General features: G+C 35.1%; 1 protein-coding gene across 1 annotated transcript in view; it reads right to left on the reverse strand.

Annotated features, from left to right (window-relative positions):
- LOC143245577 (homeobox protein cut-like 1) overlaps positions 1-24,895 on the reverse strand; it is a 208,135-nt gene that overhangs the window by 72,384 nt on the left and 110,856 nt on the right. The window contains exons 4-6 of the mRNA XM_076491935.1: positions 23,137-23,290; positions 6,806-6,869; positions 385-517 (exon numbers count right to left, since the gene is read on the reverse strand). Coding sequence (XP_076348050.1) covers positions 385-517; positions 6,806-6,869; positions 23,137-23,290 — 351 coding nt within the window. The remainder of the gene's footprint in view (positions 1-384; positions 518-6,805; positions 6,870-23,136; positions 23,291-24,895) is intronic.

Here is a 24,895-nt window from a genome sequence, read left to right on the forward strand (position 1 = left end):
AGACATTAAGCGTAATGATTCCTCTAGACACTGTGAAAATGCATAAATTAAGCTTCAAGTTGCTTTAGTCATTGTTAAAGAGCAGAAATTAAATCTTTAACATGCTCTAGACATCATATTCCAACCAACTCTCTTCAATACAAAATTACGGTTTCTTTAATATTCTCTCTAATGATGTTTTATATTAAAATATTTATCAAAATATACACAGTAAGTTACAAAAACTCGTACAGTTTTTCTGTATACAAAATCATCTGATGCATCTGATGGCATTATAATGCACACAAACAGAAGTATATTAAAACATGTACAAAATGGAAATAACTTGCATAAATAAGCATTTAGAAGTGCTTTCTTTCAGAGTTAAGGTTCAGAAATGCTCACCACTTTGAAGATCTCCAATCTTGCGTTCTGAGTCTTCTAATTTTTTCATTACTTCGAGATGTGTTTCTTGTGACTGTCTTTCCTTCTCTTTAAAATTTTGTTGAAGTTCCCATTCTCGATCCTGCATATGAAGCTAAAGAATGGAGAAAATTTTGGCTTAAGATTTAATTCCGATTAGGCTCATTTACTAATCACGTAAGCAAACCAAAGAACATAACTAGCAAGCCCCAACTTCACAAGCAGAAGTGACGTCAGACCATGACTCTGGAACATGGAAGTTATGGAGGGAAGATGGGATGATGTCAAAGATGGCGAGACCATAGTTCGAAGTTTTGTCACCCAATTGTGGGTTAATAGGGATGAGTTGCTAGGCCACCATAATGCCAAAAGTTGTCACCAGAGAAAAGACCTCAATGACTTAATCAGAGATCTTAGTTCAACAAACTCGAATCTGGAGGCTGACACGTGAACATGATTTACACTACAGTTGTAAATCTCGAAAAATTACTCACTTCTAAACATATTTGTTCATTTTTGTGTAACTTTAGTATAAATACATGTAAATCTTGATTCATATGTTGTTTTAATCAGACCTTATGTAAATGTAAATATGCAAATTTGGCCGTTTTTACATAGAAAATAAGTTAATTTTTAAACTTCATTACCCAGGTCACAAAAGCAAAGTTTGAAGGGAATAATGTCCATTTTCTATACTTTTGCAACATAAGCAATTAAGAAATAACACATACTATCGACGAACAAAATTTGTTACATGATGTAATTAATTGATAAAATCATCCTAGAAACGACGCTTAACATTAGTGCATACATAAGTATTTATTAAATCATTTATAATCAAACTATCATAAAAAGGTCACTTAAGACTAATTAATTCACCTCAAAAAGGGTGACACAATAATTGAAACTTATTGTTTAAATATTTTCTATATTAAATTATTAGTTACTTAATATGATTATAATTAATTCGTCCTGCAAAGGATGATGGAATAATAAAAATTAAAATAAACCAAATATTTAGGTAAATGCCAGTATTTCATAAACTACGGAGTTTTCTTAAATAATAAATTAGTAAATCATGAACATTTGTTCACAAACATTTCAGTAAGCTAGTTAAATAATGAAACATGAGTTTTTCTATATTAAATACAAGTTCTTTAAAAACTGATATACATGGTGTGTAATTTAACACTAAAATACTTACACTTACATTTATTTACAAAATGAGTTCTTTTTTTTATAAATGGTATCCTAGGGTATTTTGAACTTTTGTCAATAAATGTTTTAATATGTACGATATTAATCCCAGATTTTACTTGCATATACTAAAGATACACTACATGGCCAAAAGTATGTGGACACCCTACTATCACACCTATATATGCTTGTTGAACATCTCATTCCAAAACCATGAGCATTAATATGGAGTTGGCCCCCCTTTTGCTGTTATTATAGCCTCCACTCTTCTGGGAAGGTTTTTCACTAGAGTTTAGAACATGGCTGTAACAACAGCATTAGTGAGGTTGAGCACTGATGTCAGGTGAGAAGACCTGGCTCGCAGTCAGCGTTCCAATTCATCCCAAAGGTGGTCGATGGAGTTGGGGTCAGGGCTCTATGCAGGCCAGTTAAGTTCTTCCATACCAACCTTGGTAAACCATATCTTTATGGACCTCGCTTTGTGCACAGGTGCATTGTCATGCTGAATTAAAAAGGGCCTTTCCCAAACTGTTGTCACAAAGTTGGAAGCACAAATTCTCTAGAATGTCATTGTATGCTGTTGCATTAACATTTCCCTTCACTGGAACTAAAGAGCCTTGCCCACACAATGAAAACACAGCTCCAGACCATTATTCCTCCTCCACAAAACTTTACAGTTGGCACTATACATCCAGGCAAGTAGCGTCTGCCAAACCTAGATTCATCCACCAAACTGCCAGATGGTGAAGCGTGATTCATCACTACAGAGAACACATTTCCACTGCTCCAGAGTCCAATGGAGGTGTGCTTTACATCACTCCGGCAACACTAGGCAATGCGCATGGTGATATTGGGCTTGTATGCAGCTACTTGGCCATGGAAACCCATTTAATAAAGCTCCCCACGAACAGTTCTTGTGCTGATGTTGCTTCCATAGGCAGTTTGGAACTTAGTAGCGAGTGTTGCAACTGTGGACAGACGATTTTTACACATTACGCACTTCAGCTCTCAGCGGTCCCGTTCTGTGAGCTTGGGTGACCTACCGCTTCGTGGCTGAGCTGTTGTTGCTCCTAGACGCTTCCACTTCACAATAACAGTACTTACAGTTAACTGGGCAGCTCTAGCACGACAGAAATTTGACGAACTGACTTCTTGTAAAGGTGGCATCCTATGGCAGTGCTACGTTAAAAGTCACTGAGCTCTTCAGTACGACCCATTCTACTGTCAATGTTTGTCTGTGGATATTGCATGGCTGTATGCTTGAGTTTATGCACCTGCTAGCAATGAGTGTGGTTGAAATAGCCAAATCCATTACTTAGGAGGGGTGTCCACATACTTTTGGCCATATAGTGTATTTTATTAGTCTATGATGATAAGTGAGTTTCATATAAGAAAATTACTGAACTCTGATGATTTTTAAACATTTGCAAACTTGAATGACAGATAATTCATGTTACAATAACATTTTTAAAATCCATGTGAGGAAATAAAACTTTTAAAATAGTCGAAGAACAATTACTGGATTAATAACTGACGGTCCTTTAACAATTTGTAATTGTCAAATAAGTCTTAGGAAATGGGGTGCTTTTACGTGTGATAAAAGAGGTACATACAGTAGTTATTAGACACAAGAGAAATCTGATCTTCAACTGTTATAACCACCTAAGAATAAAGCTGTGTCAAAGTTTGACTGAAATTTTACATTTGCATTTTATTTTTATTTAGAGGTTTTCAATGACATAGAATTATGGCTGCAAATTTTTATGTGTCTGATTTGTATAGTATGATTTAAAGTGAATAAACTATAGAAAATGGTAAAATTTGCTATTTTAAGTATTAGCAAAATAAAATGTTCAAAAACTAACATGTGACGATTCCCTAAAACAGGGGCAGCCTATTCTTTCTAATAATTGATGACATTATTAAGACAGTGATGTTTTTATTATTCTCTCACAGCATGAGTGACCACGTGTTCATCTTTGGCACATGTTCAAGTTCTCCTTTATGAGTTTGTTTCAATGTTTCATGTCCCTTTAATAAAATCTATATGAGTAATTAGTAGGTCATTCATTTATTATTTTCAGTTGTGACAAAAATGAATTATTAGCCAAATGACATAAAAGTGAAAGAGTATGTTTTTTTTATATAATTGACATGGTGATTGGTGTTCCCCTGAATATTTTAGACAAATGGTATATTCTGTGTGTAACTGTTATGAAACTGGTTGTCAGTGTAATAAATCCTGATGGAAATGTTTACACAAAGAAAACCTTTTTTCTGTGTTTGATTTTAAAAGCGTTATTAAATAAATTTATTGCTACAGTTAGATATATCAAAACTGGCCATTGTGGATGATTTGAATCTTTGTCTAATATGTAGAAACAATGTTTCTAAACATGAGATAATTAACATAATAATGAAATCTCACATATTTAAGCAGAATCGATCTTCACTTTTAAAAGGCCTAGCATGGTCAGGTGATTAAGACACTTTACTCTAATATGAAGGTCTCTGGTCAAAACCTCGTTATAACAAACATGCTTGTCCTTTCTGCCGTAGGGGTGTTATAATGTGACGGTCAATTCCACTATTCATTGGTAAAAGAATAGCCCAAGGGTTGGCAGTGAGTGGTGATGACTAGTTGTTTTCCTTCTAGTATTACACTGCTAAATCAGGGATGGATAGCAGAGATAGCCCTCGTGGTGTGACAAGGATTCGAACCTGCGACCCTCAAATTACTAATCAAGCACCTTAACCATCTGGCCATGGTGGGTCACAATAATTTAGTACTGAAAATATTTAAAGAATAAGTTTCAATTAGTCTTTAGTGTCCTTTTTTATAAAAATTTGATTATAAATTATTTAATTAAGTGATTATAATTGAATTAATGTCAAGATTCCTATTGAGGACGATTTAATTAATTAATTAGCGACATAATGAGATTTGTATTTTATGAGTCACGGCCGCCTAACAACATGCTTGCGGTTGACAACATCTGGCATCATAGCCCCCTATTATGGTGTCTTAACAACGCGTTATTATCGACTCACCATCTGGTGGCAGAACTTGGAAGTATGACGTCGTCATCTTTGATAACATCACCCCTCTCCTCCTCCCCAACTTCTGTCTTCATTTTTCGTAGCGTGACGTCAATTCTCCCTGTAAAGGAAGGGGGGCTTACTACTAACTTAAAAGATTCACCGTCTAACATTCATCACCTGACCCAACTATAGATCTTTGTAGATATCAAGTGAACTATTAGCGCCAAATCCAAGAAAAAAGAACAGAGCGACATCAAAACCATCATACTCAATAGAGTAAGCTTTATCCAAGAAACTTAAAACATGTAGAAACTTAAGCAACATTTATGAACGATATTACATCAATTCATTGTTTATGACTCCAGATATTAAGGAATTTTTTTCACTTTCCATTCAATTTTCTGATTTGTTAATTTTTACCTTTTAGCTTTTACACTGCGTGAGGTTTCTCATCTTTTTTTTCAAACAAACGAAAGCATTTCATATGTTTTTAAACAGTATCAAGCATTTCCCTCACTAGTCTTTTAATCATGTGAAGTTTGCTGAACATTGCCAATATATTACATAAAAGTTGGTTTTTGAGTAATAAACTAAAGGAAAAGCAACTAGTCAAAAACACACACTGCCAACTCTTGGGCTACTCTAACTGAATAGTGGGATTAATCTCACTTTATATCCATGGACAAGTATGTTTGGTGACGAGGTTCGATACTGTGACCTGCAACTTGCCCTAACCATGAGGCTGTGCATGGCTCAGTTTGGAAAGTTTTTCATCTAATCTTTTAACTGCGTGTGCCAACTGATAATCGAACATGGAATTTTCTAAATTAGACTGACATCCATTTTAGTCTACGTTAATGTTATTAATCCATTCGTTCCAGTCTAGATTCACGCTACCCATCCGTACTACTCTGGATTTAAAACTTATTACTAATGTTAATTAATAATCGTTCCAGTCTAGGACCTCGTTAATTATCCCTTTTATCCCAGATTAGTGTTAACAAACCATACCAGCCTAGGTTTGCATTAGACATCCCTTCCAGCTAGGGTTAATGTTAACCATGATTCCAATCTATGTTAGCATTAAACATTTATGTCAGCCTAAGTCAGGGTTAAGCAAAAGTCTCAGTCTAAGTAAGCATTATTCAAACATTCTATTGAAAGTTTGCATTAATCAACTATCCTAGAGTAAGTAAGTATTAACCAACTATTCCAGTCTAGGTTAGTGTTAATAAACCAATACAGTCTAGTTTATTGTTTGTCATCCAGCCATTCCAATTTAAGTAAGCGTTATCTATCCATGTGTGGTGAACCAACACCTAAAACCAGTGATACATTCCAACATCTACAAGACATAACATGTTTCTAAGTTTACAACCCATTTTTTGTCTATACATCAATTACAAGTGTGGTGTTCCTGCATTTACAATCCTGTTCTGTCTTGATCTAAAACTGATGTTCTGTCTCTACATCAACATTCAGCTTTGAGTTTCTACACCTACAACCAATGTTGTGTCTAAATATATGTAACCCTTGCAGGTTTCCTACATCTACAACCCCTGGTGAGTTTCTACATCTACATGTAAAAACAGCACGCACCTGTTAGGTGTTTAACATATTAAGAGTCAGCATTGAGTATTGGTATTAGTTTAGAGCTGCAAAGACTCTCTCTGCTTGCATTAAATATACTGATACGATGTGTTGAGTGACAGTAATAACACTGGAAAAGTCTCAATTTTTGTGTTGAGAACACTGAAAATAAGTGGTAACTAGTGATATAAGTTTAGAATTGAACAGGTTTTGACAATAACTGCTGAGTAGCTGCAATAGTACTAGTACTGAAAAAAGCCTCTCTGCTGGTGTTGAAGATTCTGATAAGTTTTTTTAATGATGGTATCAGTTTAGAACTGTAAGGAGTTCCTCTAATTAGTTGCAGAAGGTCTAAGTCGACTGTTTCAATGTAATAATTAAATAATTATTTAATTTTAAAGAATATGATATTCTGTATAAACACTGCTGTCAACTATCGAATATTACATGAAATATCAGTGCAATTATATGGATACCGTTCTTATCATGTTTTATTATAATTGTAAAGTATATGAATATCTGAGTACGATTATTGTTATATATGCTAAACAAAATTTATAAATCAAACTATTACTTGCACTTGTCGTTCAAGGTTTTCTTCTTGATCTCTGATCTTTTCCGCAGTTGCTTGATCGTCACTTCTGTAACAAAGACATAGATATCATGAAACCAAAACATAAAGTACAATCCTGCAATAACTTTAAAAGAAAAATCACATGGCAGGCATCAATCTAGTAACAGGTGCAGAAATGTAACACAAGACATAGGACAAATTTTATCGTAAACTGTGTTCAGCGATTCCTCTACAAGTATTAACTTTTTATATTATATTCATAAGGATTTTTTCTACTGTTCAACTAAAAACTGTGTCAGATCAACTATGAAATGTTTTCACAGCCTAACCAGAAGATTTGACAAATCAACGATAGTATATTTCTACTGTTTAATCAAATACTCTGTCGGATCTAATATAGAATGCTTATACTGACCATTAAGAACCGTCAGATAAACTATGGAAATTAATTACTGTCAAATCAGGAAATGTTAGATCAATAACGGAAGGCATGTATATACTGTATAATGAAAGTTCTCTCAGATCAACTGTGGAATATGATTATGAATATGTTACATTTACACAAGTGTGTCTGAAATTCTGAACTATTTTAAATTCACGTCACTTGTGGCGTGAGATATTAAAAACATACACATCACTAATTATGAAATAAGAATAACATAAAATAAAAGATTATTGTAATTAACACAAGTTAAAACCTGTTTCATCCAAAATAGACTTATTTAAATAGGCCTGGCATGGCCAAGCGTGTTAAGGCATGCGACTCGTAATCTGAGAGTCGTGAGTTCGCATCCCCTTCGAGCCAAACGTGCTCGCCCTTTCAGCCGTGGAGGCGTTATAATGTGACAATCAATCTCACTATTTGTTGGTAAAAGAGTAACCCAAGAGTTGGCGGTGGGTGGTGATGACTAGCTGCCTTCCCTCTAGTCTTACACTGCTAAATTAGGGACGGCTAGCACAGATAGCCCTCAAGTAGCTTTGTGCAAAATTCAAAAACAAACAAACTTATTTAAAAATATGTTCAGGATAACCTTGTACAGGGATTTTGTGCAAAAAACTTTCGCACCTGGCGAATTGATAGCATCAACTTTGATAACACGACGTCTCATAATTTATCACATGATGATAATGTGTTTTTTAAAAAAAATAACTAATGGCACTGCCCAAACTTTCAATAGCTAATTTGTTCAAATATTAAACACTCTTCAGAGAAATAACATATAATACGTTTGTTTGTCTTTTGTAATAAAGTGCAGAGCTAAATAAAATGTGCTTTGTGTTCTGCCCACCACAAATATCAAAATTCAAATTTTAGCATTTTAATATTCGAGATTTAATGCTGAAACACCATTCACTTACAGGACGTATTTAATAATTATGGAGTTTCTTACCACCTAGCCATCCATCTTCAAAGAACAGAATCCATCAGAACTCTTTTGTCAGGTGATTAAATAAAAGGGATAAGACCTACACACATTCATTGAAATTGCTTCAATGAGTGTTCATATATGGACTTACAACTTAGCAGAAATTTTGGGAAGTGAAAACAGATTAAGGCGATTTTCTGTCCGTGGTGTGCAGTCTCAAGCCACATAACACCAACACATTGGATGAAATTATGAAGAGACCTTCCTTTATGTGGAGGTAAGGAAGAAATAACCCAGTGTGAATAGGTAAAAAAGAAAACTTTGTTAACATCTAATCAGGTGATAAATAAATTATGTTAATGTGAACAAAATAGTGGAAATCTGTGTTAGACCTAACCAGTTAGAAAGAAAAACGTTCTTAAAGCTAGCTGAACAGTGTAAAATATTGTTAACCTTAACCAGTTGGAAGAAAGAATTGTTAACCCAAAGCAGATGAATGAATAAAACGTTCTTAAGGCGATTGGGAGAGGGGGGGGGGTAAAATCTAACTAACTGAAAGAAAATTATTATTCCTAACCGGATAAAAGAAAATGTTCTTAACTCTATCCTGTCTACTCTGATGAGATAAAATGTTTAACCTGGCCAGATAGAAGAACGTGTTGTTAGTCCTAGACAGCTGGAAAGAAACATTGCTAAACCCAGTCAGAAAGTCAAGAACTGGACAATAAGCACAGATCGTATTAATCCTAGTTTTACATAACTATGGGAAATCCACAATTTTGTGCTGTGTGAAATTTGTAACAATATAAGTCTTTCAAAGCTTTGTGAATCTTGTTAAGGTTCACTAAACCATGTAAACTTTATTACGCAAAGTTGTGCCTAAATCCTGCTAAAATCATATAACACATGAATTTTATTAAAAGTAGCATACATGATGTATTTTTAACAGAAATTCGTTAGGTGGTCCAGAACCTAACATGGCTTCAAGTCTTATAAAGAAAATGAAAGATGACACAATTAAAAGAAACAAAGTACCAAATCTGTTCGAGTTGAGCATAATGAGCACATCATCTCTTCAGCTGAAACATGTCACTCAGTGAAACTAGCAAATCAACGACTTCCTTTTAAATGCATCAAAGGATTAAAGATCAAAGAACGCTGTCAACAGATAAGCAAAAGTTTTAAAAACGAGCTTTTCTAATTCAAACTTATAGTGTGTATGTTACGTCTGTATTTATGTATTTATATGAATGTATTTTTCTGTGTGTATTACGTGTATACATCGTAACGTATTGGTTTATGGTTGTCTATACATATATATGCTCAAGTACTTATCTGTGTTTGTGCATCACATAGAAATGAAAGTTCAGGCCCGACCTACTTATAGTGGTTTTCACATACAGAAAAAGTATAAGTAGTCTAGAGCACAAAATAACGACACTGTTGTAAATAGAGAGATAGCTAAGCTAGCAAAAAATATCAGTTAGTTAACAAAGAGAAGGGCCTACATCTTCACCAACACTAAAGTGGTCATACGAAATGCATATGTTCACCCACTCCGAACCCTTCCAACTCTGGAATGGATTTAGGCAGGGAAGTCAATGTACGAAATAAAGAATGCAAGGAGACACTTTTTTTGTAAACGTAAGAATCTTGAAAAACTAGTTTAGAAAGAAAACAGGAGATGGTACTCCAAATATAGCACACTCTTTAGCCCATTTCTCAGGCCACCCACTTATTTATTCTTTGTTCTGTTTCTTCTCCACCTTCTTTGCGCATTACCAGTGTTGGTTTTGTTTCTCAGTTTCTCCTCATTTTTCCTTACATTGTATGCTTCTCCTTCTGTGCTTTTACTCATATTTCTTGTTAAAACTTATTTACCTGTATTCCTCTCTCACACTACTGGAACCCCTTATATGTTACTTTACCACACAAACATTCCTTCTCACTTTGAACACTCCATTCCTTTTCTGTAACTTTAAAACTCAATTCTTTCGTTCAACAAATATCCTAACTTTGCACATAATATTAACTGTTTTTCTTACACACACCCTTCTATCTCATTTAGTCACGTCTTTGTTTGTTTTTTTATTTTAATGCTTAACTTGGCCAGTTAAGCTAAAGGATGCCTTACACAAACTTACACTATACCATACAGCTCACTTATAATTTTTCTGTAATGTGGTGCTCTCCAACTAAAACATAAGCAATGAAATTTCTCTATTGATAACCGTGTTCAGCAGATACAAGAAATACAAAGAAAGTGTCTATTTCTGCATAGTTTTATGCAACAACAAATTAAACATAGAAATCTGTTTATTGTTGAGTGATGTTCTGCCTGAATTAGATAAGCACAGAAATTTGTTTATTGTCCCTTGGTGTTTTGCAACTACGTGAAAAAAAAAGGCAGTTTATTTATTACTACATCGTACCCTGCACACACATAATAAACATAGAAACCTGTTTATTGTTAGGTCATGCCCTGCAGCACCGTGATACAAATAGAAGTCTGTTTACTGTTAAGTCATGTTCTACCTCTACAGGAAAAGCACATTAAACCTATTTATTGATATGAAGTACCTGCTGCTACAAAATGTACATATAAACCTATTTTTGTCACACAGTGCCCCGCAGCTACAACATAAAAACACTTTTTTATTGTTTCATGGCGTTCTGAAGTAACAAGAACATAGAAACCTGTTAATTGTTACGTGGTACTTTACATATCAAGGATACACACAGAAACCTGTTTGTTATTACGTGGCCTCCTGTAGCTGTATTATAAACACAGAAACATGTTTATTGTTCACGTCGTACTCTGCACGACTATACCCGTTACTATACACATACACGACTCTGAATGAGCATTGATCTACTTATTAAAATCACGCTTCACAGATCTGACAGAAAACACAACTCCCTCTCACAGGCGGTGACAACATCACTTTTGACACTAAAATCCTTTCGGGTGCTACTCTTTCTCTCTGAATGACTATCCAAAAATTTGTCTAATGATATCCAGATGACAGCACGTATACCTTAAAATTAACAAATCAGACTAACCCTACGAGACAAGATAGAAGAGACGTGAGTAATACTTACTCGAGGAAGCAATAGCAGAATACGTCCCGCTAACTGTATACATTGTATAAAGCTGCGCTTCGTTCCCATGATGATTCACTACAGCCCACTAGTATATTCATCAACTGCATTCTTCAGCCAAGCATCTAAGCAAGCAAAAGTATGCAGATCTATCATATCGGCAAATCAACATCAATTCCCTAAAGGCTCAGAAACTCCATGCGGCTCTATAACATTCCGATAATAATACTGAACATAAGGACAGAAATATCATGTAACGTGCAAAGCTGAATTATTAAGTTCTCACAGAATTAATAATTCATTTCTACAAACCACTAGAATAGAATGGCGATCTGGTTAGCTCTGGAAAAGAGATAATGCAAAAATGATCATTTCAAATAAGCAACATGAAGTCGTAAATACAGTGTGAAGCCAGGAGAACAAGAAATACAAAACAACGTCTATGTGTTCCTCATTTTTGTATTAGTGATTTAAAAATGCTTCTTTAATACACTTGTAATCCAAAAAGAATGGAAGGAAATATTGAAAAAAAAAACCCTTCAATTTTCATCCCTCCCCTTCCGATCACTGCTGTTGTTACGATTTCATCCTGATATTCTAATACATTCTACCGAATGATGAAGTGAACAAAATGGGGAAAGGGGCTGGAACTTATCACATGCATCACAGTCTTTTAGAAATGTGACTGTAACAGTGAGTCTATTAGACAAATATCTCATACGTGAACATAATGGTTCACAAATTAAATTTAGGTCTTCAAACATTATTACAGTTTTCTTTCTTTCTTTCTTATTCTTACAATCTCTTTCCATTCATACTGTCTTAAAGCTGTAATCCAAAGATTGTATTAGTGATTTAAAAATGCTTCTTTAATACACTTGTAATCCAAAAAGAATGGAAGGAAATATTGAAAAAAAAACCCCTTCAATTTTCATCCCTCCCCTCCCGATCACTGCTGTTGTTACGATTTCATCCTGATATTCTAATACATTCTACCGAATGATGAAGTGAACAAAATGGGGAAAGGGGCTGGAACTTATCACATGCATCACAGTCTTTTAGAAATGTGACTGTAACAGTGAGTCTATTAGACAAATATCTCATACGTGAACATAATGGTTCACAAATTAAATTTAGGTCTTCAAACATTATTACAGTTTTCTTTCTTTCTTTCTTATTCTTACAATCTCTTTCCATTCATACTGTCTTAAAGCTGTAATCCAAAGAAATGAAATGGTGATTTTTTGAGTTTAACAGATAATTCTCCCATGAGAAGACTATGAAAATAGAAATACAATCATGTGAAAGCCTGTGTATTTTCGTGACATTTTTGGATATACAGATATTTAATCTCAATTTTAACATTACTGAGAGATTATAAGAATATAACTAAACAATTAAACCTGAAGAAAAGACTTTTCAAGATCTGTAAATGACATGCTATAAAAATGCATATTCGAACTGAGGAAAAAGTTAGGACACCCCCATATTTATACCCACTTAAAATGGTTCAACTCACACACAGGTGTATAACACCAGGTGCACGTGATCAGAAGATCGTTACTCAGCATTTTCAACGAGGCTTGCTCTATTTAAACCTCACACATTTAGTTTGGTGTGCTCCTGACTGTTGAAGTGAGAGTGAGCACCATGGTGAGAGCAAAAGAGCTGTCTGAGGCCTTCAGAAAGAAAATTTTAGGAGCTTATGAGTCTGTTAATGGATTTAAAAAGATCTCAAAAGATTTTGAAATCAGCTATTCCACTGTCCAGAAAATAGTCAACAAGTGGAGGGCTTTCAAAACAACTGCCAACATGCCCAGATCTGGTCGTCAAAACAAGTTCACCCCGAGAGCAGACCGCAAGATGCTAAAAGAGGTCTCCAAAATCCCTAAAATGTCATCATAGGACCTACATCAGGCTCTGGCTACTGTTGATGTGAAAGTGCATGTCTCTACAATCAGAAAGAGACTACACAAGTGTAACTTGCATGGGAGGTGTGCAAGGAGGAAACCTTTGTTCTCTAATAGAAACATCAAGGCCATACTGAAGTTTGCCAGAGGGAATGTAGACAAAGACCAGAACTTCTGGATTAATGTTCTTTGGACAGATGAGTCCAAAATTGAATTATTTGGACACCAGAACAGAGGATATGTTTGGCGTAAACCAAATACAGCATTCCAGGAAAAGAACCTCAAACCAATTGTGAAGCATGGAGGTGGAAGTGTCATGGTTTGGGACTGCTTTGCTGTAGCAGGACCTGGACAGATCACAATCACAGAATACACCATGAATTCTACTCTGTATCAGAGGGTGCTTGAGGATCATGTGAGACCATCTGTAAGAAAACTAAAGCTGAAGCATAAATGGACCCTGCAACACAACAATGACCCAAAACATACCAGTAAATCTACTAAGGACTGGCTGAAAACTAAGAAATGGAGAGTCCTGGAATGTCCGAGTCAAAGCCCTGATCTTAATCCCATTGAGATGCTGTGGAGTGACTTTGAACGGGCTGTACATGCAAGAAACCCCTCAAACATCTCATAGGTGACAGAATTCTGCATTGAGGAGTAGGGCAAATGTCCTTCAGACAGATGTCAGAGACTGGTAGATGGCTACAAGAAGCGTCTCACTGCAGTTATTTCACCAAAGGGGGTAACACTAGCTATTAGGGGGTAGGGAGTCTTAACTTTTTCTTCAGTTAAAATATACATTTTTGTAGCATGACATTTACAGAAGATTTTGAAAAGTCTTTTCTTCAGTTTTAATTGTTTAGTTATATTCCTATAATCTCTCAGTATTGTTGAAATTGATATTAAATATGTATATTTCCAAAAATGTTACAAAAATAGACAGACTTTCATAGGGTGTCCTAACGTTTTCATATGACTGTATGGTTTGGAATGCAAACCTAATTCTTTGATCAGAGAGATCTGAAAAATTATAAATGAATGAATATGATTTTTAGTGTAGAAAGCAACTTCTCCAGGGAAAGATCCTTAAAAATTATAAATATTTACTTTTATGCGATTCTCAACCAACAGGTATTGCGAAATGTTCGTACTAAAGCCAAAATTGACATTTGTTGAAAGTAAGTTGGTTTGTTTTGAATTTTGCGCAAAGCTACTCAAGGACTATCTGTTCTAGCCATCCCTAATTTATCAGTGTAAGATTAGAGGGAAGGCAGCTAGTCATCACCACCCACCGCCAACTCTTGGGCTACTCTTTTATTAACGAATAGTGGAATTGATCATCACATTATAACTCATCCACAGCTGAAAGGACGAGCATGTTTGATGTGATGTGGATTATAACCCACGACCTTCAGATTAGGAGTTGAGTGCCTTAACCACCTGGGCATGCCGGGCCATTGAAAGTAAATGTTTTGTACTACACAGAAATAGAATAACAATTAAAATCAAAATAAAGGATAATAATAACAAAAAGCCATTACAATTACAACACATGCGTAGATTAGTATTTCACGTGAAATTAACTTCATTGTTTTAATAATATAACATTTTCTATTTATTTGGTGGTGTAGTTGTATTATAGTTAAAAATAATGGCTTCTTTTATAAAATCATTTATTTATCTTTTCTTATTTCTGTAGTCCTACAGTTCGACCTACAAATACAACATTCAATTTGCTAATCAAACCATCCTTGTTGTGTGTGTACTTACTAAATCAAATGAATTATCTGATCTGGTTTGTTTCAGAATGATCAATATACTGACCACTGTGATCGATCCAAATAACCTACAACTTGATTCACTTACAAATATCTGGTACTACATTTGGTGCTTGATTTTCTAGGTAAAAAGTCCATCAAAACGGGAATAGTTTTCCGATAAGGTATCAGCTTTATAGTAGAACATGCCTTATCGATATCGACATGAATAAAAGCGTCACACACTCAGTAAAAAGTACCATCCATTCGATTTGATTCGCTTCGAAAGTAGATAAATACACACATATACATACATGTGTATGTGTTTTATCTACTTTCGACAATGCACAATATATATATGTATATTGTGTATTGTCAATTACAGTTAAACTTTACATAAATTATCTATTAAACCTTAAAGTAAGACGTTGCTACAACAACACACTAGTAAGCTATAGGTCTTTTAGTCTACCAGAAGCGAGTAGTGAAATTTTTATATTACTCATTGTTAAATTTGTCACGAGAAATGTATTGGTCATAAACAACACAAAATAATATTAATGGTGTTTCTCAGAATTTCGTTATTAATGGGCATCGCATGTTTACTACAACACATATCAGGCAAATCGTTGTGTCATACACACACACACACACACATATTTGTGTAGAACAATTTCTACTGACATTATTAAAAATGCAAACACAAATTTCAAGAGATAACTTAAACATCATTACGAACAAAAATGTTCAAGTTTTCGAACTGAGTTGAGATATTTCTCTTTTATATAAAAATATGAAAAACTTTACAAATCATTCTATTAATGCCACCTCTTATCTGATTCGATCGCCACGTTTGGAGTTAATACACTATATAACTTGTTTTGTAAAATATAGGTTACATCAAGTTATGAGTCTGTACACAGAACCTTTCAAGAGAACCAAATAAACAAGATTCGAAACTTTTTAACCTGTAACATATGCTTTAAAGTTGCAAGTGCAAAACAGCCTCACGAACATTAGCAATGGGGAAGAACTTTAAAAACAAAGATCATCATATACATACAGGTGCTGTATCAACCGCAGACACAGAACAAAGAAATGCAGTGTTATAAGACTTCACGATTTTCATCGGATGATCAGCACATCATTTTCAGAGTGAGTTTGTTTCTTTCTTTGTTTTTTGCATTTTGTGCAAAGCTAATGAGGGCTATCTGCACTAGCCGTCCCTAATTTAAAAGTGTAAGACTAAAGGGAAGGCAACTAGTCATCACCATCCACCGCCAACTCTTGCGCTACTCTTTTACCAACGAATAGTGGAATTCACCGTCACGTTAGAACACCTACATGGCTGGAAGGACGAGCATGTTTGGTGCGACGGGGATTCGAACCCACGACCCTCGGATTACGAGTCAAACACCTTAACCCACTGGGCCATGCTGGGCCTTCAGAGTGAGAGGCACTACAATAGCTACGAAGATTTTACAGAAGTCTATAGACATTTAAGTTCAATGATAAAATTATACAAAACAAATCAAACATGTAGCTTGTCACCACACATATCCATTCATCTATGAAATTAAACGATTTATTAAACTGTAAAACAGGCATTTGTATTATGTTTAATATAAACCAATAATTTTATCACTAGTCCTAAACTAAAGAAAAACATTATTTTCAAGTTTGTTGATTTCGTTGTTAAGTGCAAAACTACAATGGGTAATCTTGATTTTGCCTTCACAGCGATAACGAAACCCGGATTTTAGCGAAATAAACTTCCAACTTACCACTAAGATACTTTGCAATTACAAGTCCTCACTACGGTTCTAAATACAATAGTATTAAAAACTAGTTTTTCTTAAACTATTTAATTGCAAAATTGTTGTTTTATGTTAAGGTTGCTGACACTAAAACCATCCTTTAAAAAGACGTCTAAAAACCATATTTCAGTGAAATGTGCAGTTAATGTATGAAGCGTTTTCAGCAATATCTAACCCATACAGCACAAAACAAACCATTTAGTACAAATCTTATGTATCACAAAATAACCAATCCAATGTACCTCAAAGAAACAATCAACAATGTGTAGCAGAAAGAAACAAACAACAACAACAAACTCCATAAAACACAGCATACCATCAAACTTCATACAGAACAAAGCAGAAGGTACCACATACAGCATAAAGTAATAGTCAAACCCATATATCACAATTTCCGGTAACACAAAATAATAACCAAACCCACGTGCCACAAAACAATCACACTCGTGCATCATAAATTAACAACCAATCCTATGTATTGCAAAATAACAACCAACATCATGTACCTACCATAAAGCTATAAGAAAAATCCTAAGTAGCATAAAGTAACAACCACCCTCAAGTACCACAACAGAATAATCAACCCCAAGTGCCACAAAGTAATAACCAACTCCATGTGGCATTAAATAATAATGAGCTCCATATACCACAACATAACAACTTCACACGCTACAATTCCGTGCCACAAAGAATAATCAAATCCATGCACCACAAAATAACAACCAACTTCTTGTGCTACAATAGTTAACCCGAGGGTAATGAAATCTGCCACTAGATGGCGTCTTATACCAGTAGACCACAAGCAAAAGAAGGGGAGAAAAATAAGTAAATACGATAAAGTCATACTTACACAAAGTGTAATCAGATGTAGAAGAATAGTGAGACTTTTAAAGTTATAAAGTATTTTGTGTAAAATAGAATATTTTGTAAAGTTACAAGGATAAATTCAAATTAGTGAAATAGTTAATTTTAAACTAGTGATTCGTAAATTAACATCTTTTTTATGAATGACTTACATATAAATGGTAAGGAAATGTGATTAACTAATGAATTACTTTGGTTTGGTTTGAATTTTGCGCACAGCTACACGAGGGCTACCTGCGCTAGCCGTCCCTAATTTAGTAGTGTAAGAAGGGAAGGCAGCTAGATATCACCACCAACTGCCAATTCTTTACTAAGTGGGATTGACCGTAATATTATAACGCCCCGACGGTTGAAAGGGCGAGCGTCTTTGGTGTGACGGAGATTCGAACCCGCGACGAGTCGAGTGCCTTAACCACCTGACTATGCAGGGCAATGAATTAGCACCTTAAACCTACTGTATTAATTATAGTCATGTTGAGAAATGTTGATACATGGCGTGTACATCATTGTTGATGACATCATAACCTGTCATGGCGGCTTAGACAGGGGCGGATTAATTGTTTATTAGGCACAGTGCTGAGGGCCTACGAAAACTATGGGTCTTTGAAAAATTTCCTTAATTAACCGTAAAGAGCCAAAAAATAAGCATAAAATCATGAAATACACATTTAACTGTAAAAACTTTATTGCATCTTTAAGTCATATGATATATTTTTGTATATATGCATTTGTTTGTGTGCTCACATTCACATAAATATACAGCCAATATTTAATACAATATATACAGCCAATATTTATACAGTGTATTAACACAAATAAATAGCAAGTGCGCATTATATGCATATAAATACTTACATTTCAAACCAGAATTTATAACTTATATATCTATAATTTATCTAACTTTTGATTTAACTCATACGGCTGGTAGAGCCTACGCACAGAAGGTGCCTAGGCCCTACGACCGTCTTGATCTGACACCAGGCCTAGCAATGCACTTTGTGTAAATATGATATCCTCTCTAGTGACGCCATCGCACTGCCTCAGGGTTCCTCTAGCCGTGTGTTAAACGGTCTTACGGGTAACTATTTGCCATAAAATAACAATCAAACGGTGCGTAACTTTCTACTGTTTCAACAATAACAGTGTCAAATGGTAACGAACCTCAGGTACCAAAACAGTAGCATTTTCGATGGAACACTTCTATCCTCAAGATAATTTTTTTTCATGTTTAACAGTTTGTGAAAAACCACCCACCACACTCTTGTGCAATAAGGTTCACTGTGACCAATAACTCACAAAATCGCGGAACCAACAGTTACATGGGCATAAAACAAAGCGGGAATATGTTAGGGAGTTGAAGATATCAGCAACTTGTTGGAGCATAATGTACAGTTTACGCTTTGGTTTAGTTGGGTTGTGTTCTGGCCATCAAGAGTGTTGAAACCCATTTTTAATGTATTAAATTACAGACTGACCGCTGTGTCACTGAGAGTTACGGTTTATATATTGATTGTCAATACACAAAACATCAAATGTTAGGTTAATAACGTTATGAAGTATTTTGTGGTACTTAGTAATTATATTAAAATCGATAACTTCTTAAAGGACAAATTAAGTAAAAACTAACTACGCAGATGTTCTCATATAGTAGACAATTAAGAAGGGCGTCGAAACTAGATATTTTTAAATTATGTATCAATTTTAACATTGAAACTAGTCGGGTAATTAACTGAATAAATTTGTAAATTGGCATTAGTTAATTTGTGATTTTTAAATTACGAAAGGTATTATTCTTAATATCAGATAACGTGTTAACTATCAGTTTAAATCATGTGGGCAAGGTCAAGAAAAGTATTGTTCATTTGAAACATTATGGGACTTGTTTTAAAGAATTCCTCTCAGTTTTAAGTTTCACAGGTATGCGTCAAGTACTGGGAATAATCTGTTATGTGTTTAATCGCTTACCAAGTTTGCACTCATGGCTTTAACAATACAAGAGCTTTGCTTTATTACGAATGTTATCAAATAAGAACGAGTCAGCGTGGGTGGAGCTTTCTAGCGTTTTGTTTCTTTGCTTGTTTCAGATATTTGCGCAAAACTACTGAAGGGATATGAGCGTTATTAGTCGTTCCTAATTTTAAATTGACAGACTCAGGGAAAGAGGTTGGTCAATAGTATCCAACACAAATTCTTGGCTTTTTTTTTTTTTCTTTTAACTTGCTGCTTATGATAAAGTTATATACTTGGCCAACACGCGTGAAAAGTCTTCAGACATACCGCTGAGATCCGGAGACACTTTTGTTGAAATTGAATATTTAGTTTCGACGGTTACCCTTATAATATACCAAACGACACAGAGTGAGGAGCACCGTTTAAAAAAATATGTATATTGGTATCATTCAAAACTCTAAATAAAACTAACCGATAAGGGCTAATTCTGTACATGTCTTCATTGGGATATTAATATTGTCTAGATCTTTTTTAAAGTTTATTCGGTTTACATCTACAGCTCAATAAGGTGGAGATTAAACATTACGAGATATATGTAAAACAAATAAATTGACCCACTAAATGTCCAACAACTATTATATAACGGCAATTACGATACCTGGAAGACACAGATTTTTTTTAGTGTACGTACAACAACATGTGAACCAACAGGTGGATTACAGGATTACTGTTTCCAGGGGAGGGAAGTATATTAATGATTATTCGATTATGATGTAACCAGTACAATACAATCGTCCATATGGAAGAGAGCAGTATTTCATTTCTGTAATTAAGTAGCCCCATCAACACTGTTATAATCACAAATGGAGTTGGCCAGTATAAATGGTTATGGCAAAATACTCCAAAAGTTTCCATTCAAGTAGCAAAGAAACCTTTAGCATATCTCGGGATAAAATAAGTAACATTTATTTATAACATGCAAGAACCGAGAGTTAAAAAGGAGGGAAACTCTAAGAATGTAATTTTAAACGAGTGTGAGATACAAATACTACCGCCATGGACATTAGCTATTCATAAAGTTTAAGAGTTCTTTTGAATTAATAATGGCATATATACAATAAAGAAAAGTTTTGTAACTTTCACAATTAAAAACAACAAACAAGTGCAGTCATGTGAAAAAGTTAGGACACCCTATAAAAGCCTGTGTATTTTTGTGACATTTTTGAATATATAGATATTTAATCTCAATTTTAACAATACTGAGAAATTATAGGAATATAACTAAACAATTAAAACTGAAAAAAATACTTTTCAAGATCTTCTGAAAAAAACCTAATATTCCCGTAAACATTTTGTTTAGTTTGGCGAATAAACTACATTATATCATTCCAGAACTAGACACTGGGTTCATAATTATTGGTATTTAGCCAGCAAAAAATGTACTTCTGGCAATTTAGCGCCGTCTCCATCATTATCTGCTTGGTCATCATGGCGAACAAAAAACTGTCCAGTGATTTAAAAAAACCGAATTATTGTAAAATACAAGTCTCGTGTGTGTCTTTCCGGTGTTGCTACACAACTTAATGTGTCGAAATCTACTGTTCAAAGCACAATTGCCAAGTTAAGCTTACAGGATCAACTGCTAACCTCCCTCGTTCCGGACGCCCCACCAAAATTCCAGAGAGAACCAAGAGGAAGGTTCTTAGAGAAGTTAATAGGAACCCTCGTTCAACACGTAATGACAAAGAAACTGGTAAGAGAAACTGGGGTTGAAGTAAGCACCTCTACAGTTACGGACATGTTACGCTCTTCTGGATTCAAAGCATGCCGTTCTCGTAGAATTCCATATTAAAAGCCTGTTCATTTAGAAGCACGACTGAAGTATGCAAGAAAGCATGTAGATAAAGCCTTTACCTATTGGAAGAGTATTCTTTGGTCAGACGAGACTAAAATCAAGCTTTTCCGCCACAATGATGTTCGCTATATTTTCCGAAAGAAGGGGGAATGAAATCTTCCAAAAAACACCGTCCTTCCAGTTAAACACAGAGGTGGTTCGATCATGCTATGGGGTTCCTTCAGCTCTTCTGGTGTAAGCAGCCTTCACCGCGTCAATGGAATCGTGAAAAAGAAGAGTACGTTGATATATTAGGCATTTATATCAAGAATGATGCTCGGAACTTGCGGCTTGGGCGTCGTTGGATCTTCCAGCACGACAATGACCCGAAGTACACAGCGAAATATGTGCAATCCTGGTTGCAGAGGAACCATATAAGCATTCTAAAGCGGCCATCGCAGTCACCCGATTTCAACCTAATTGAAAATATTTGGCATGAGTTGAAAACCAGGGTTCATCAGCATCATCCGAAAAATTTGCAAGAGTTGGAGGTCTTCTGTAAAGAAGAATGGAAAAAAATACCAGTCGAGTACTGTCAAACGATCATGAAGGGCTATGAGGAGAGACTGCGCTAAGTAATTCACCTGAAAGGCTACACAACTGACGATTAAAGTAGACGCACGAACACTTTCTGCCCCTCCTATGTTTGGTTATTTGTTTATAAACAGTTTATTTGTCATTCAATTTACATAAAAATTTATGTAGATGTGTGTTAGTATAATATTTATAATATACTATACTTTCATTATCATAATCGTGATACTTTTTAAGTTATGAGACAAAACTACTCGTGAGGTAGGGGTACAAACACTTTCTGTCGTAACTGTATATTTTTGGCTCCTGTTGGTCATACTAACACCAATCAAAATGAACAAAATGGTGCACTTGGAAATTGTCAGTAATTATTAGGGGTGGGGGGAAGAGATTCAAAATGTCAGAAAACGTATAATTTTAGTGTGTTTTTTTTACAGTTACTTCGCCGTATACCAGAAACTTTACAGGCGATTTGGAACAAAGATACGCTTTTGCAGGTATAAAACAAACAAAAATGTGGGGTATGCCAATTTTTGTTCATTTTAGGAGTGAGTCAAAAGGTTAAATAAACCCATAATTTTAGGGGGTTTGATCAATTACTTGAACTTGTTTCGATCAATTTATATAAAATTTAGTAGAAAAATTTTGTAGGCACCAAACACCGATAAACAATTTTTGAATGTTTCTTTTGCTCAATTTATCAGCGAGAAAAGTACAATGTAGTGTTTTCGTGAACTATATAAGTCAACCAACTTGCATGGGTTTCTCAAACTGTGATACAAACAGTTTTCGATCATTCTGGTGTCAAAATTGGCCATGTTGGGATTACGTGGCAGAGAAATGTTGCATTTGTCCACGAATGTTGGCTACTTTTAATTATAAAAATCTAATTACGTAAAAACACATACACCTATGCAGAGATTAAAAAAGAACATTGATATATCTTTTTTGTTTTGTAAGTAATATTTAATTATCAAAGCGAATACTATCATAAGCACACCAACTAGTTACTGTGTAAAAATATACACGCACTCACTCCACTCACACAGTTAAACCAATAATGTACTTGATTTTAGTGGTTTTATAATTATATCGCAAACACATACTTATACACGAATCACGCCTCTCTGAACGTGCTAATAGTCATACCTTGGTTTTTTACTTCTTTAAATTCTTCATTGTAGTCGTTAAGTGTCTCTCTAAGTTGTTTGTTTTCAATTTCCAAGTCTTGAACACGCAAGGCCTTTTGCTGAGCTGACTGAAAGAGTTCCAAGGCGGGTACAGGATCTGGAAAAAGACAAAAATAGGTCAGAATCTGATTATTTATTTTGGCCTCAAGCCCTCACCGTAATTACGTATATAGGTACTAATTAACAAATAAAACTGTTCATTACGTGACAAGCACTCGAACGTTTGAATAACACATCAACGATATTATTCTTTACATTTTCCGCAGGTTCCCAATATAACAAGATAACGTTGTTATAGTCTAGGCAGCATTATTAGTTACTCATACTGATTTGGTAGATGAAAATATAAGTGCAATTAAAGACTTGGCTTTTACATATCAAGATCTCTGAGTTCACCTAAACCTAAATTTGTGGTCAAATTAAGCATTTATCAAAGAAGTTTCTTCTCAATTCCTTGTTGTTGGTTTGTGTTTTTCTATATAAAATGCAGATTGCATAATATGCAAAGTGTATGGATTGTGACTGTTTTCCGTACGGTAAAAGGTCTGGCATGGCCAGGTGGTTAAGGCACTCGACTCGTAATCTGAGGGTCACAGATTCGAATCCCCGTCACACCAAATATGCTCGCCCTTTCAGCTGTGGGTGCATTATAATGTGACGGTCAGTCCCACTATTCGTTGGTAAAGAGTAGTCCAAGAGCTTGCGGTGCAGGTGGTGATGACTAGCTGCCTTCCCTCTAGTCCAAGGGTTCTTAACCAGGGGTGCCCGCACCCCTAGGGGGTGCGAAGATGATTCCCAAGGGGTGCGAGGATGCCCATGAATAATTAAAACAAATCTATATTTTTACATAAGAGTATGCTTTATATTTCTCCTAAGAAGAAACATTTTTGCTTCAGCAGTGTTCCGAGATAAAGTTAAACCTAAACCTGATTTCCTAATGAAGTGGTAAAGTTGCATCAGATTCCAATACAGGGTAAACAAACGGGTATGTCATTTGGATAGACGAGGAAGGGACGCGTACAGGACACGTGCGCAACAGTCACAGAAAATTCTACCCTGCATCCAGACTTTGTTGCAAAAGTTGTTGAACATATGCAGATGCTGCGTACTTCATTTGAGGGTTACTTCTCGTGTGGAGAGCTGCAAACCTATGACAACTGGATCCTGAATCCTTTCATGCAGAATTTGGAAGATGTCAGCGGCATCAAGGAAGATCTTATCGACCTTAGACACAATCGTGAAATCCAAATGGAGTTCACCAATAGTCAGCTGGAACACTTCTGGGCTTCTCAGCTGGAAGCATACCCTGCATTAGCGAAGAAAGCTCTTGAAGTGCTGGTACCATTTGCAACTACTTACTTGTGTGAACAAGGATTTTCTTGTCTACTTCACATCCAAACAAAATGCAGAAATCGGCTGAATTCTGAACATGACATGCGAGTGGCACTCAGTATAAAGACGCCAAGATTTGATGCCATCATAGAGAAAAAACAGCAGCAACGAAGTCACTAAGTTTACTGTGCATTACAGGCTAAATAAAAACATCATTAACAAAATTGAAATTAATTTTTCATTATGTACTCTGAATTTTTGTCTTGAAAAAAGGTATGCTGTATGTATGAAGATTAAAAAAAAAATTTTTGATTACATCAACTTTGTATTTTTAGCTTTTTTTATATGTAAGTTTCCAAGGGGTGCGAGA

This window comes from Tachypleus tridentatus, chromosome 2 (genome assembly GCF_004210375.1).
Source record: "Tachypleus tridentatus isolate NWPU-2018 chromosome 2, ASM421037v1, whole genome shotgun sequence".
NCBI lineage: Eukaryota > Metazoa > Arthropoda > Merostomata > Xiphosura > Limulidae > Tachypleus > Tachypleus tridentatus.